Raw genomic sequence first — 13,316 nt, forward strand, 5'->3', positions numbered from 1 at the left:
GGTCCAGTTTCTCTGTATACTTGCCAGCATTTGATGTTGTCACTATTTTTTTTTTATTTTAGCTGTTCTAATAGATGTGATGGTTAATTTTTTGTATCAATTTGGCTAAGCCATGGGCCCAGATATTTGGCCAAACATTTTTCTAGACATTTCTGGGAAGATGTATTTTAAATGAGATCAACATTTAAATCATTAGACTTTTACTTAAGCTGATAATCTTCCACAGCATGGGTAGGCCTCATCTAGTCAGTTGAAGGCCTTTATAGAAAAAGACTGACATCCTCTTAAGAAGAGGGAATTCTGCCAGGAGGTAGCCTGCAGACTTTTACTCCAGCATTATTTCTTCTGTGGGTCTCCAGCCTGCCATCCTGCCCTGTAATTCTGGACTTGCTAGCCTCTATAATTACATGAGCCAAACTCTCTCTTTCTGTGTGTGTGTGTAGACAAAACAGCCTTCTATTGGAAGGCAATGCTTCCAATATTTAGGACTTTCATCACTAGAAAGAAGTCAATACCTGACTTCAAAGCTTCAAAGGACAGGCTGACTTTTTGTTAGGGGCTAATGTAGCTGGTGACAAAGTTGAAGCCAGTGCACATTTACCATTTCCAAAATCCTAAAGCCCTTAAGAATTATGCTAAACCTACTCTGCCTGTGCTGTATAAATGGAACAACAAAGCCTGGATGAGAGCACATCTGTTTACAGAATGGTTTACTGAATATTTTAAGCCCACGGTTGAGACCTACTGCTTAGGAAAAAAAGTTTTCTTTCAAAATATGTCTGCTCTTTGATAATGCACCCAATAACCCCAGAATTCTGATGGAGACATGCAAGGAAATTAATGTTGTTTTCATGCCTGCTAATACAACATCCATTCTGTAGCCCATGGATCAAGGAGTAATTTGACTTTCAAGTCTTATTTAAGAAATACATTTCTTAAGGCTATAGTTGCCATAGATAGTGATGGATCTGGACAAAGTAAATTGAAAACCTTCTGGAAAAGATTCACCATTCTAGATGCCAGTAAGAGCATTGGTGATTCATGGGAGGAGGTCAAAATATCAGCATTAACAGGAGTTTGGAAGAAGTTGATTCCAACCCTCATGGATGACTTTGAGGGGTTCAAGACTTTAGTAGAAGAATTAACGGCAAATGTGGTGAAAATAGCAAGAGAAATAGAAGTGGAGCCTGAAGGTGTGACTGAACTGCTGCAATCTCATGATGAAACTTGAATGAGTTGATTCATATGGATGAGCAAAGAAAATGGTTTCTTCAGATGGAATCTACTCCTGGTGAAGATGCTGTGAACATTGTTGAAGTGACAATAAAGGATTTAGAATATTATATAAACTTAGTTGATAAAGCAGTGGCAAGGTTTGAGAGGATTGACTCTGATTTTGAAAGTTCTACTGTAGGTAAAATGGCTACAGAGAAATCTTTTGTGAAAAAGAGTCAGTTGATGGGGCAGATTTCATTGTTATTTTAAGAAATTGCCACAGCCACCCCATCCTTCAGCAGCCACCACCCTGATCGTTAGTAGCCATCAATATTGAGGCAAAACCCTCCATCAACTAAAAGATTATGACTCACTGAAGGCTCAGGTGATCGTTAGCATTTTTTAACAACAAAGTATTTTTAAATTAAGGTATGTACATTGTTTTTTTAGACATAATGCTATTGCACACATAATAGTGGAAACATAATTTATATGCACTGGGAAACTAAAAAATTGGAGACTTGCTTTATTGCAATATTTACTTTATTGCAGAGATCTGAAACCGAACCCACAATGTCTCCGAGGTATGCCTGTACTAGTATTCATCTGAGTCATCTCTGTGTAATGAGATTTGAAAGGGCATTAAATAGGGGAATGTACCGTGCAAATCACTGTTCTTGTTTGTCTTAAATTCGTTTCTGTTAAGTCTGAAGTACTAGGAGGTGTAAAATATACATAATTCTAAAGAAGTTATTTATATTTTCAAATAAAATACAGTATAATTAGATGTTAAAGTGCAGCTTAGGAATTCATTGTGGTGAATTCCTGATGCCAGACTTACAAAATAATGAGTCATTTAATTATTTGAATGGGAATAGGTACTCAAAAACAACTTGTTCTTAAGCACTTCTAATTGCCTCCAAATGATTTTTAACCTGTTATAGCAGTTCTATATTAGTCATGTAAAAGTAAACTTATGTGTACTGTATTTTTCAAAATTAGTAAAGTCAAATGCATTTTTTTTATTAGTTATCCAACAAATATTTATCACCTATCTGCCATGTACCAGGTGCTCACTGTTCCAGCAGTGGGAAACTGCAGTGAGCAAACCATTAGGCCACACTGTCAGGGCACCAGACAGAAAGCAAGTGTACAACAAATCAGGCAGCTCCATGTGCTGGGAGGAAGAGTCAGGGTGCGAGGTCTGGAGAGTGATGGTGGAGTGGCTGTTTGTGTGAGGAGTTCAGCAGAGGCCTGCGGGAAAGCAAGACAGTGAGCCCTGCAGCATGGAGGGAAGGAGAGGTAAGAGCCAGTTTGTAAAGTAGTTATTGTCATCTAGTCTTACAAGTTTTGTCAGATTTGTATGTACAGCAAACACTAATAAATTAAATTAAAGCAATCAGTAAAAAGACCATTCCCCCCAGCTTGGCTCCTGCTTCCCATCTGGTTTAGAGCAGTTTCTCTTTGACAAAATAGAAACTGCCTCTTTTTCCATCTTTCCTTAGAAGACCTTTTCTTAGGAAAACTTGCCTCTTAGGCTTTATCTAGACTGGTGTTTCTCAACTCTACATTGAAATATATCCAGTAAATACCACAGCTTCTGATGTAAGCAAAAATACATTAAATTCACCCAACAAGAGCTTTTCTTTGCATTTATTCCCTAAGGGAAAAGTAGAATATTAAATGGGCTAACTTTATATTCTGTGTACAATGACTCCTATTATTATTTACCACTCTTAAGTCCCCTTAGAAACTGTTTTGAACATGAAATGAGAATTTCAAATTGCTTCATTGTAATTGAGAAGAAAGAAATCTCAGTGTCGTGTTCCTTATCTGTAAAAGTTGGCACTCTTCCCTGCTTTGGGGCTGGGTAACTGGTCAGTGTGGGGTCTCAGAAACCCTTGTTCTATTCATTTACCACCCCAGGAATGATTTGTGCCTTCTAGGGGTAGGGGTAAGTGGTTTCCTGTATTCGCTTAGAGAATGTCTGAGAGGGAGGCCTTTTTCTTCCTGGTTCTGTGAACACTTTCCTAAGTGGAAATGAAGTAACTTTCTAAGTATTGATCAGCCTCCTACTGGCCCATTACTAGCAGGGAGATAGTAAGGCCTTTAAATATTTGCCTCTATACTTGCAATGGAATATTTTCAACATGCTGTGTGGGCAGATGAATGCGCTGATGTTAGCAATGAGTATTGTCTGCTCAGCTGTCATGTAGACAGGTTTCCTAGTTGGGAAGGTAGCTTTTACATTCATATGCTTTTAAATATTTTATCGCATTTATTTGTACAGAAAAATATTCTATTGGATTTATTTTACAGAAAATGCGAGTAAATTGAATAGGTCTCCAAAAGAAAAGTGAAACTTTATACTCACCTAGGTAGTGATTTGTCTTGGTAGCAACACACTGCAGTGAGCCCTTTAAAAGCTTTCTCCTGCTGTGATCATATCATATACCTAATTCAGAATTTGTCATATCAAAATGAATAATGGGGCCAGGCACAGTGGCTCAAGCCTATAACCCTAGCACTTTGGGAGGCTATGGCAAGAGGATCACTTGAGGCCAGGAGCTCAAAACCAGCCTGAGCAAGGGCAAGATCCCGTCTCTACAAAAAATGTCTAACAATTAGCCAGGTGTGGTGGTGTGTGCCCAGCTACTTGGGAGACTGAAGCAGGAGGTTCGCTTGAGCCCAAGAGTTGGAGGCTGCAGTGAGCTATATATTAAGAGGCCACTGTGCATTGTACGTGGGTCTCTATGACTGCCAGCTCGTTTTGCAGTTCCATAGGATCTCCCCTTTGGGGCATGCCTTCTCATTATTTGCTCATTTGTGGTTGGTTTTTGTTTACATGTTCAGGTGATGATATTTGAACTGGCTTACCACGTGCAATCATTTCTCAGCGAGCATAACAAGCCCCCTCCCAAGTCTTTCCATGAAGAGATGCTGAAAAGGCGAGCTCAGGAGGAGCAGCAGAGGCTGCTGGAAGCCAAGCGGAAGGAGGAGCAGGAGGTGAGACGCCCTTGTCAGCGAGGGCAGCCAGCCTGGAGGATGCAAGCTTCTATGGGTTTTTACTGTCTCTGCCCACAGACTTATCTTTATCTATGTTTTGCTCAGCATTTGATTGAAGAAAGGTAGATTTGTGTGAGAGAAGGTGCCAAGAGTGACTAAAAAATACTATGAGCAGTACCCTCCTGACACACATCAGTGCTGCTGCTTAGAACTCTTAGTCTAGGTCTTAAAAAAAGAGAGACAGAAAGGAAGCCATTTAGCCAAGCTTCCTGTGGTCTTCCTGAGCTCCTCGAGCTGTGCAGAAATTCACTGAGTGTTGGAGGCTTTCTTCTTCCCTGTGTGAGACAAGTATCTCATGCCCAAATGAGTAGTAAAAGTCAGGGAATAAACTGTTCACTAACCATTTGTATTTTTTTCTTTACTCTGTTCACATGAGGATATAAACTCCTGTCTTATTTTAAAAATCCTTTAAATCAAAGATAATGTATGCGATCTAAATTTCCATCTTGCTTTTAACTTAATTTTTTTTCTATATAGCCCTTTAATCAACTTATCTAGACTTTGGTTCAAGTTGTAAAAAAAAAAAAAGCCTAAGTTTGTTTTTTTCCTGGACCTTTCTTAACACATTTATTAAATAATCATTCTTTATTAAGTGATGTGTACTACTTCCTTTACAGTACATTTCAACTACTTATGTATACTAGATTGTATTTGTCAGTTATCTATTTTGTTCATCTGTTTTTTCCTTGAGTGTCTGCCATACTCTTTGAATTATTGTTTCTTTATGATGTTTTGATGCCTGACAAGTCAGGCCCACCCTTCCCCATTCCTTCATCTTCCATTGTTTTTTTCCCCCTCAGCCATTCTTACCCCTTTCTTACAGACGCGCTGTAGGATTGCTTTCTCAAAGTCAAAACAGAACAAATAATCCCCCTGGCATTTTGATTGAAGTTGTACTAAATTTATATATTCATTTTGGAAGAATTGATACCTTGAGAGTATTTAAACTTCCCATCCAAGACTGTTGCTACATTTATTTTTATCTGTTGGTGAGGTTTTCTAGTTCGTTCGTTATAGGTATGACAGTTTCTTACAGTTACATCTAAGGTTTTGCTTTTTCCTTCTCTTCATAGGTTCTCATGCCTGGCTTTTTTGTTTTGTTTTTTCTGCTTTATTTTGTTTATCCTATGCTTATGTTAACACTCTTTGTAGGTTTCATTGATTTTGTTACTTATCTCGTATTTAAATTGTATAGCCTAGTTGTCATTTAGAGTCCATGGTTTTCTATTACTGTCATTGTTTTTAGGAGGGCACATTTTTATTAGAAGATAGTAAACATTTAGCTAACAATCTTGTTTACTGCTACAACTACCTGTAAGTTTGGGGTATGTTTTTATATTTTGTGTTATTGCTGGTATCGTTTTTGATGAGTCTCTTAACATTTTTGATATTTACAATCTGGAATTTTAGGGTACTAATAAAAATGGGTGGAGATCAAAATACTTTCAATACTAGGAAAGCTGATTGGAAAATGCAGGTCGAGGTCTACGGCAAGTGAGTGTGGTATCTGGGCCATCGCCAGGCCTGGACATTGAGGACAGCCCACCTCCACCAGGCTGGCCCTGGACCAGCGTGTTCGCTGCAGACAGGCAGATATCAGAGAGCAGGGGCTGAGACGAGTGTGAGAAGTGATAAGCCATCAGCGTTGCTATGGCGAAGTCCCTGGGCATCGGAACATGAAGAGTGGAGAGCAAATGCCCCTCCCCACACAGTCCTAACACCTGTGTAAATGGGAATGCCTGTCGCATAAGAACTCTGGTAAACCTGGTGGAACTGCACTTTGCACTGAGATTCAGTATATTCACATCTCTTAGGAAAGGAGGGCTTGAGTTATTGAAATTCAAAAGATGTTCTGTGGTTCCAGAACTTATCTGTTAAATGCGTTTCAGAGATTGGCATTTGATGGTAGTTTGTTTTATTTCAGCAACGTGAAATCCTTCATGAGATTCAGAGAAGGAAAGAAGAGATCAAAGAAGAGAAAAAAAGGAAAGAAATGGCTAAGCAGGTACTCTGTCAACTCTGCTGTACCAAAATAATTTACTTCTTGTGAAACATAAAATGTTTTTATTTCCATTGATATTTTTCTCTTCCGTGTTTCTATTGGTAGTAAAGCTTAAGATGAAGCACAAAAAAAAAAAAAATCTTTGTTTAGACTCCCCAAATAGGTGGCAAAATTTAGAGTTGTATATTATCTGTAGATGATGTAGGCGAATATAATTACAGTAATTTATCATATGAGTTGAGGGAGAGAAGAGATTGAAGCTTTCATAATTAACCTGGACTGAAATTCTTAATACTTGGAAAAGAAAACTATTTGTTCATAACGAAGAGTAAATGGGAACCATTTGAATCTGCCTGAAATTTCATTCAGTGATGGAAAAGGATGATTCAACAACAGAGCAGGTTTAAAAGGCAGTAGTGAAAAAAGTTAGTGTTTTTTCCTTTATTTTTCCTGAGTGCAGCTCAATCAAAAAACCAGTTCTACATGTTTGGAGAAATTCAGAGAAGATTTCACTCATCTTTTATAGAATTATGACATTTAACTTAGGAGACGCTATGTGGTGTGGCAGGAAGTGCACTGATGTGCAAAGAAGCAGCACCCGGCTTAAAGAGAGCTTTGGCTTTTTTACCGCCGAGCTCTGTAACCTTGACACACCTGTCACGCTCTGTGTGACTCATTTTCCTTAACCCTAAGATGAGACTGATAATGCCTTCCCTTCTGTCTCATGTAATTGTTCCTATAGACGAATGTACTTCCCTATGAGAAAGTATAAAGCTGTGTACAAATATAAGATGATGTCACTGTTTCTGCCGGCTCTGCTGTCTTGCGTGTGACCTGCCTTCCCATCAGCTACTCTCTGCTCTCTCTTTGAATCCTCTTTTCTTTTCTCCTCTCCCTCACTTTTCACACATATTCCAAGATTGTAATCACTTTTACTTATGAACTTCACATTCTCTTGAAACGTGACCTGAAATTCAGTTCTTGAACTAGTACATATCTGGGCATCAAATTTTTTAAAGTTGAGTTCAACATTAGTTCACTTGTAAGCATTCAGCTTAAATAAAAAACGTGCATTCTATGCAGAATTGTTAATTATGTACCACGATCGTCTTCCATTTATGACTTACATCTAAAGTAGGTTTTACTTTTCTTTTTCTAGGAACGTTTGGAAATTGCTAGTTTGTCAAATCAAGATCACACATCTAAGAAAGATCCAGGAGGACACAGAGCGGCTGCTATTCTACATGGAAGCTCTCCCGACTTTGTGGGAAATGGCAAACTTCGGGCAAACTCCTCAGTAAGGTCCAGGTAAGTCCCTGGGATTTCTGATGTGGGAGGATGAAAGATGTAGAAGGATTAAAACAACTTGTAGCGAACTTTGATGGAATTTTCAGGTAATAGTCTTGATAACTTTTTCAAAGCCTGTATAAATATATTAGTTAGCAGTGTAAAATGAAATTTTCATTTAACACTTCCCAAGTATCTTTAATGAAACCAGTTTTGTGTTCATTCTTTTTCATAATAGCCTATGACACATCACAGACTTGCTTTCAGTACAGCCTGATTTGACTTTTAATGACTGACTATTCAGTAAGTGATTTGAAATTTTTTCTTCCATCAGAATCATCGTCACATTTCACTGTTTGTGCATTTCAGTCTGCAATGCCTTAGGTCTCACCACAGGTGTGGGGAATGCTCCAAAAAGAGCACAGCTGCAGAGCATCTGTGACATGGGCATGGGAGCCCCAGTTTGCTGCCAGGGTTCCCCTCCCTCCTGCTACTGCAGTGGGCCCCTGGCTTGTTCCCTGTCACCAGAGGTCACTTGAAAGACACTACTTCTTCCTCCACATTCTTTTCCACTCAAGAATTGTGACTTCCCTGTTTGTCGCCCTGTAGACCAGATAGGGATTTTAGTGCAGAAACGATTGTGAGTGGCTGGGTTATTAAATAGTGGAGGTACTTTAGCTTCATTATATGTTTGAACTATCTCTTATGAGACTCCAAGGAGCCCTTAAAAGCAACAGTTTGCTTCTGTGAAAAGAAACATTTTAGGTGCCAAACTAAAGATTTATATAAACTTCTGGGTTATATTATAGTTCGTTTATTAGAAGGAACCATTTTTGTTCTTTTCCTTATTATCTACTTTTTTAATAAAAACAAGCTCAGGGGAAGAGGAAAAAAAAAAGAAAAAAAAAAACAAGCTCAGAAATCATTTTGGTATTAATGTTTACCTACTATTAGGGTGAATAAATTTTTAAAATATTATTTCTGACAATTCCTTTTTGAGATTATAACTCCTTACCAATTTAAATTATTTTTGCAACTGAGCTTCCAAAAGACAACAGAATTTGAAGTTGTCAGAGCATTTTACTAGCAAATATCTTGTAAATTTTTATTGTAATAGAAACAGCTAAATTCAGTGATATGAATAAGTCTTTTCAGATGTTTGGAAAAAAATTTTCTTAAGTTGAAACATTTCCATTTTTGTGGCTGACTATAAACAGTGGGTCCAAAGTTAGACTCACTTTTTGATCACAGATAGCAAGTTTATTCAAAGGAGAATGGTAAGTTCTTTCTCCCTTCAGTGTGGATAAAACAATTATATGATACCTGTAGAGTGGCATTTATATATCTTGGATAGAACAATGTTCCATGAGCATCTAAGAAGAAAGATGAAAAGAGATTGTTTGTATCTGTTTCATCTATTGTTTGCCAAGTTTGTTGCACATACAAATTGAGTATCCCTTATCGGAAATGCCTGGGACCAGAAGTGTTTCAGATTTCAGATTTTTTCAGATTTTGGAATATTTATATTACACTTACCAGTTGAGCATCCCAAATCTAAAAGTCTGAAATCCAAAACATTCCAGTGAGCATTTCCTTTGAGTGTCATGTCAGTACTCAAAATATTGCAGATTTTGGAGCCAAAATGCTCCAAATTTCAGATCCTGGGGATTTAGGATGTTCAACCTGGGTCTGCATGGAACTCTGTGCTGGTACTAACTGTGCTAGCTATTGATTTGGAAGTGTAGTTTACATGCTGCTTTGGATAAGAAATAAGTCCCCTAAACTACCTCGTGATATACTTTTTTTTTTTTTTTTTTTTTGAGACAGAGTCTCGCTTTGTTGCCCAGGCTAGAGTGAGTGCCGTGGCGTCAGCCTAGCTCACAGCAACCTCAAAGTCCTGGGCTTAAGTGATCCTACTGCCTCAGCCTCCCGAGTAGCTGGGACTGCAGGCATGCGCCACCATGCCCGGCTAATTTTTGCTATATATATTTTTTAGTTGGCCAGATAATTGCTTTCTATTTTTTTAGTAGAGACAGGGTCTCGCTCTTGCTCAGGCTGGTCTCAAACTCCTGACCTTGAGCGATCCACCCGCCTCGGCCTCCCAGAGTGCTAGGATTACAGGCGTGAGCCACCGTGCCCGGCCCGTGATATACTTTTGATTCTTTTTCTTACTTGCTGTTCATTGGTCTTTATGGGTTGGAAAGTCAAAGGAAACCAAGTGCTCCGTTTTCTTCTGTTAATAAATACATTAGTAGAGTTAGTAGAGACAACCTTGTAATCAATATTGTTAGCAGGCAGTATTCAAATTGGCTGTGACTAAAAGCAGTAAAATCTAGAACCACAATTCGCTCATTCATTCAGCAGATACTTACTGAGCACTTGCTATGTGGTGGGTACTATTCTGAGTCCTGGGGATTCAGCAGACAAGATCAAGAAGGCCTCTGCTTTTGTGGAGCTTATGTTCCAGTTGGATGGAACTGCCCACAAATAAACAAGGCAATATCAGGCAGAGGTTAGTGCTGTGCAGAGGGTCAAAACAGGCTGTGTTGAAGAGAGACTGGGTGGACGCTTTAGACTGGGCATTTGCAGGAAAAAATACAAAGGTTGGATCTAGGGTGGCTTTAGATTGGGGAATACCAGGTCTGGGTGATGAGAAGGAGCCAACTACCCAAAGGTCAGAGGGAGGACATCTCAGCACGAAGAACAGCTGGTACAGGTGACCTGAGGCTGGCATGGGTGTGTCATGTGCCAAGCTCATCAAACAGGATGGTGCAGCTAGAATTGGTGTGGGGAGAGAGGTTCTTGGGGCGGGAAGGGGAGGGGCAGGTCGCAGAGGGCCTTCTTGGCCAGGTCAGGGGTGCAGAGGTAATGAGAAATTTTGGAGGTTTAAATAGGAATATGATACTACTTGATTCATGCTATATAAAATTCTTCCTGGCTACAAGTGGAAAATGGACAGCAGGAAAACAACAGCAGAGGAGTGATTTTTGTGTCTCATTTCTTACCACCTTTCCCTCTCCCTCGCCACATCAGTGCTTTGAGCACAACGAGCTCCTTTCCATCTCAGAGACTCTGCTGGTCACTCTGCCTGGGACACTCTCCCTCTGGCACTTTGCATGGCCAGCTCCTCCTCCTCACTCAGTTCTCCCCTCAAACGTGACCCCTAGAGACTCCTTCCTGAGCCTTCCCACCCCACTTCTCGGCTTTGTCACTTAGTTGAAATTCTTATTCATTTGTTTGCTTTTGAATGAAAAGTCTGTGAGAGCAAAGACCTCATCTGTGTTTTCCTCCATACCCGGAACAGTGCCTGGCAGGCACATAGTAGGCACTCAGTAAACGTCTGATGACTGGTTGCAGTGGTGTGCGTCTGTAGTCCCAGCTACTTGGGAGGCTGAGGCAGGAGTTGGAGACTGTAGGGAGCTATGATTGTGCCACTGCACTCCAGCTTGGGCGACAGAGCAAGACCCTGTCTCAAAATAAATAAACAAATCAGATGAAGGAAGGGAGGGAGGAAGGAAAGATGATAGAAAGGTAGAAACTGTGTTTTTGGTGCTTGTAGGGTCTGTAACCTCTTCAGCAAGAGCAAGTCTGCTTTTCTTCATCTGTGGGATCTATCAAGAATCAGGTTTTATTTAACAAAAGGTTTCCATTGCTTAAAACAAGAGGAAAAGGAAAAAACCACTCACCGTTCTAGTGGAAAGACCTTACATCCCTGGTACTCAAGGGCCTGGCCTCTTGACCCAGCTTTTCGCTGATGAGTTGTTGCCTTTGTTGAGGAACTTTATTTTCTGTGTCCTTCATGTTATTTCCCCTCCCCCTCTTGAAGGATTTACTTGTTTAAAAAATTGAGGTAAATCAAATAACACACAGTTAACCACTTTATACAGTTCAGTGTGAAGTTGTCTTTTGTAAAGTGCAAACTTAGCCCTCCCCGATCCCTGTCTTTCTCCCAGGGATGTTGCACCTGATGAATGGGCACTTTGAACCTTTTAGGAGAAGCAAAAAAACACCTCTATAAAATAGCTCGTGGTAGAAAATTATTTTCACATATTCAGACTTACTCTCTTCGCAGGTTGTAGAAGTATAGCCCAGAATAGAATACATCCCCTATTTCCACCCTCAAACAAGATCATGTTATCTCCTAGTTTGTTTTTTCTGTCCTAAAGCCAAGTGTGGTGACTGCTGGCTGTTCATTCTTACAGAGAAGAGATAATTAAAGATATAAGTCGAGGACATGGATTCCCTCCCCTCTCCCCAGAAAGCTGGGGAGCCACTGCAGTATGAAGGATGTGTGCAGGGGGAGAGGGGATCCTTGATACATCTCTCCAAACCTGTGTTCCTCTGTTGTTCGCTGTTTTCCTGGTTGGTTCCTTGGAGGCATAGACTGGTTCACCTTAAATTAAACATCAGGACTTCTTATTAACTTTGTTTCTGCAAAGCTGCCCCAAGTTTCAAGTTGAGGGATCAAGAGGTAGAGTTTTTGGTGGCATCTTGATGAATTAGGCAGGAAGGTGAGACTGTCCCATATATGTCTCAGGTGAGATCCTCTTTCTCCATCCTATCCCAGCCATCTACACCATTGATCATGGTGGAGAGATCTTTTGGATGGTAGCCCAATTCTCAAATCCCCACTTGACAAACTGCCACCTCTCTTCTTGCCACTTGGCTTTTTTTAATCATTTTTTTTCTTTTTTCAGATACCAAGGTTCTAGATGCCTAATTTAGTCTTCTAAAATTGAATTATGTTTCATTTTCTGTCCTTTATAAAACGTAGTTAATATTATTTGGCAATTCTTTATCCTTTGTAGGTTGGGTACTGCCACAGCTGCTTGACAAAACTGACAACGTAGGTGATGTTTCTACTAATACTGTACACCCCACAGACCTTCATAATCTAGGCTAGATCATTGATGATCAGACTGGAGTCGTTGCTTCTAAACACTACTTGTCTGCTTTCATGTCTGTTTCCACTGGAGTTCACAAGCTACTTTACCTACGAATGAGTTATAGTCCAACAGGTTGTTCTAAATCCTGTTCTTGATGAGTTCCAAGTGAAGAGTATGAGCACCCAACATGTATACATCTTTTGGGTGAAAACAATTGGCATTATGACATTGGATTTGCCTCTTTATTCCTTCTTTTCAAACTCTGTGTGATTTTCTTTCTGTCCTTTGGAATTGTTCCAGCTGTCAATCTGTCCCATGTGGCATGTACATTTGTCACTTTCTTGACAAATGATCCTACTTCTTCGATCCTAGTTATACCTTGTCTTATAGCACTCTTAACACTCTCACTGTTTGTACTTCTCAGTCATAATGGGGTGATTCACATTCTAAAACACCTTAAAACCAAGCATTTACATGCTGTAAACTGAAGAACATTAAGATGGCCCAGGCTAAAATGACTATTAGCATCATCTGTTGGAAGGGTAAGAACTGATATAGAGGTGCTTCTGCATAATTTTTGTTAATAAGTCATTTTGAACCTTTGCTTTTAGCCTTTTCTCCATAAATCCCAGTGTGCCCCTGGTTGGACACACAACTTTAGAAGTAGAAATTTAAATAGAACTACAACATATTTGTTACTCTCTGATGTTTAGAATATGTGGACATATGTGTAGTATAAGAGACCCATATCATAATACATATTTTGTCACTCGTGTGGGAGGGATTTGGGAAGGGGAAGATGTATAGGATTGGGAGCAGAGAGACCAGGTGATAATGGAGTATTGCATGTGTCCAGGAGA

The 13,316-nt window shown here is 39.7% G+C and overlaps 1 protein-coding gene across 6 annotated transcripts in view; it reads left to right on the plus strand.

Moving 5' to 3' along the window:
* EIF2AK4 (eukaryotic translation initiation factor 2 alpha kinase 4) overlaps window positions 1-13,316 on the plus strand; it is a 96,303-nt gene that overhangs the window by 17,324 nt on the left and 65,663 nt on the right. For 4 of the 6 annotated variants that reach the window (XM_045530911.1, XM_045530970.1, XM_045531249.1 and 1 more), the window contains exons 4-6: window positions 4,069-4,221; window positions 6,206-6,286; window positions 7,443-7,591. In XM_045530911.1, the coding sequence (XP_045386867.1) occupies window positions 4,069-4,221; window positions 6,206-6,286; window positions 7,443-7,591 (383 nt within the window). Of the gene's footprint in view, window positions 1-2,445; window positions 2,518-4,068; window positions 4,222-6,205; window positions 6,287-7,442; window positions 7,592-13,316 lie in introns of those variants that run through there. The other 2 variants (XM_045531161.1, XM_045531005.1) reach the window with 2 other exon arrangements.

Source organism: Lemur catta, chromosome 1 (assembly GCF_020740605.2).
Source record: "Lemur catta isolate mLemCat1 chromosome 1, mLemCat1.pri, whole genome shotgun sequence".
NCBI classification, from domain to species: Eukaryota; Metazoa; Chordata; class Mammalia; order Primates; family Lemuridae; genus Lemur; species Lemur catta.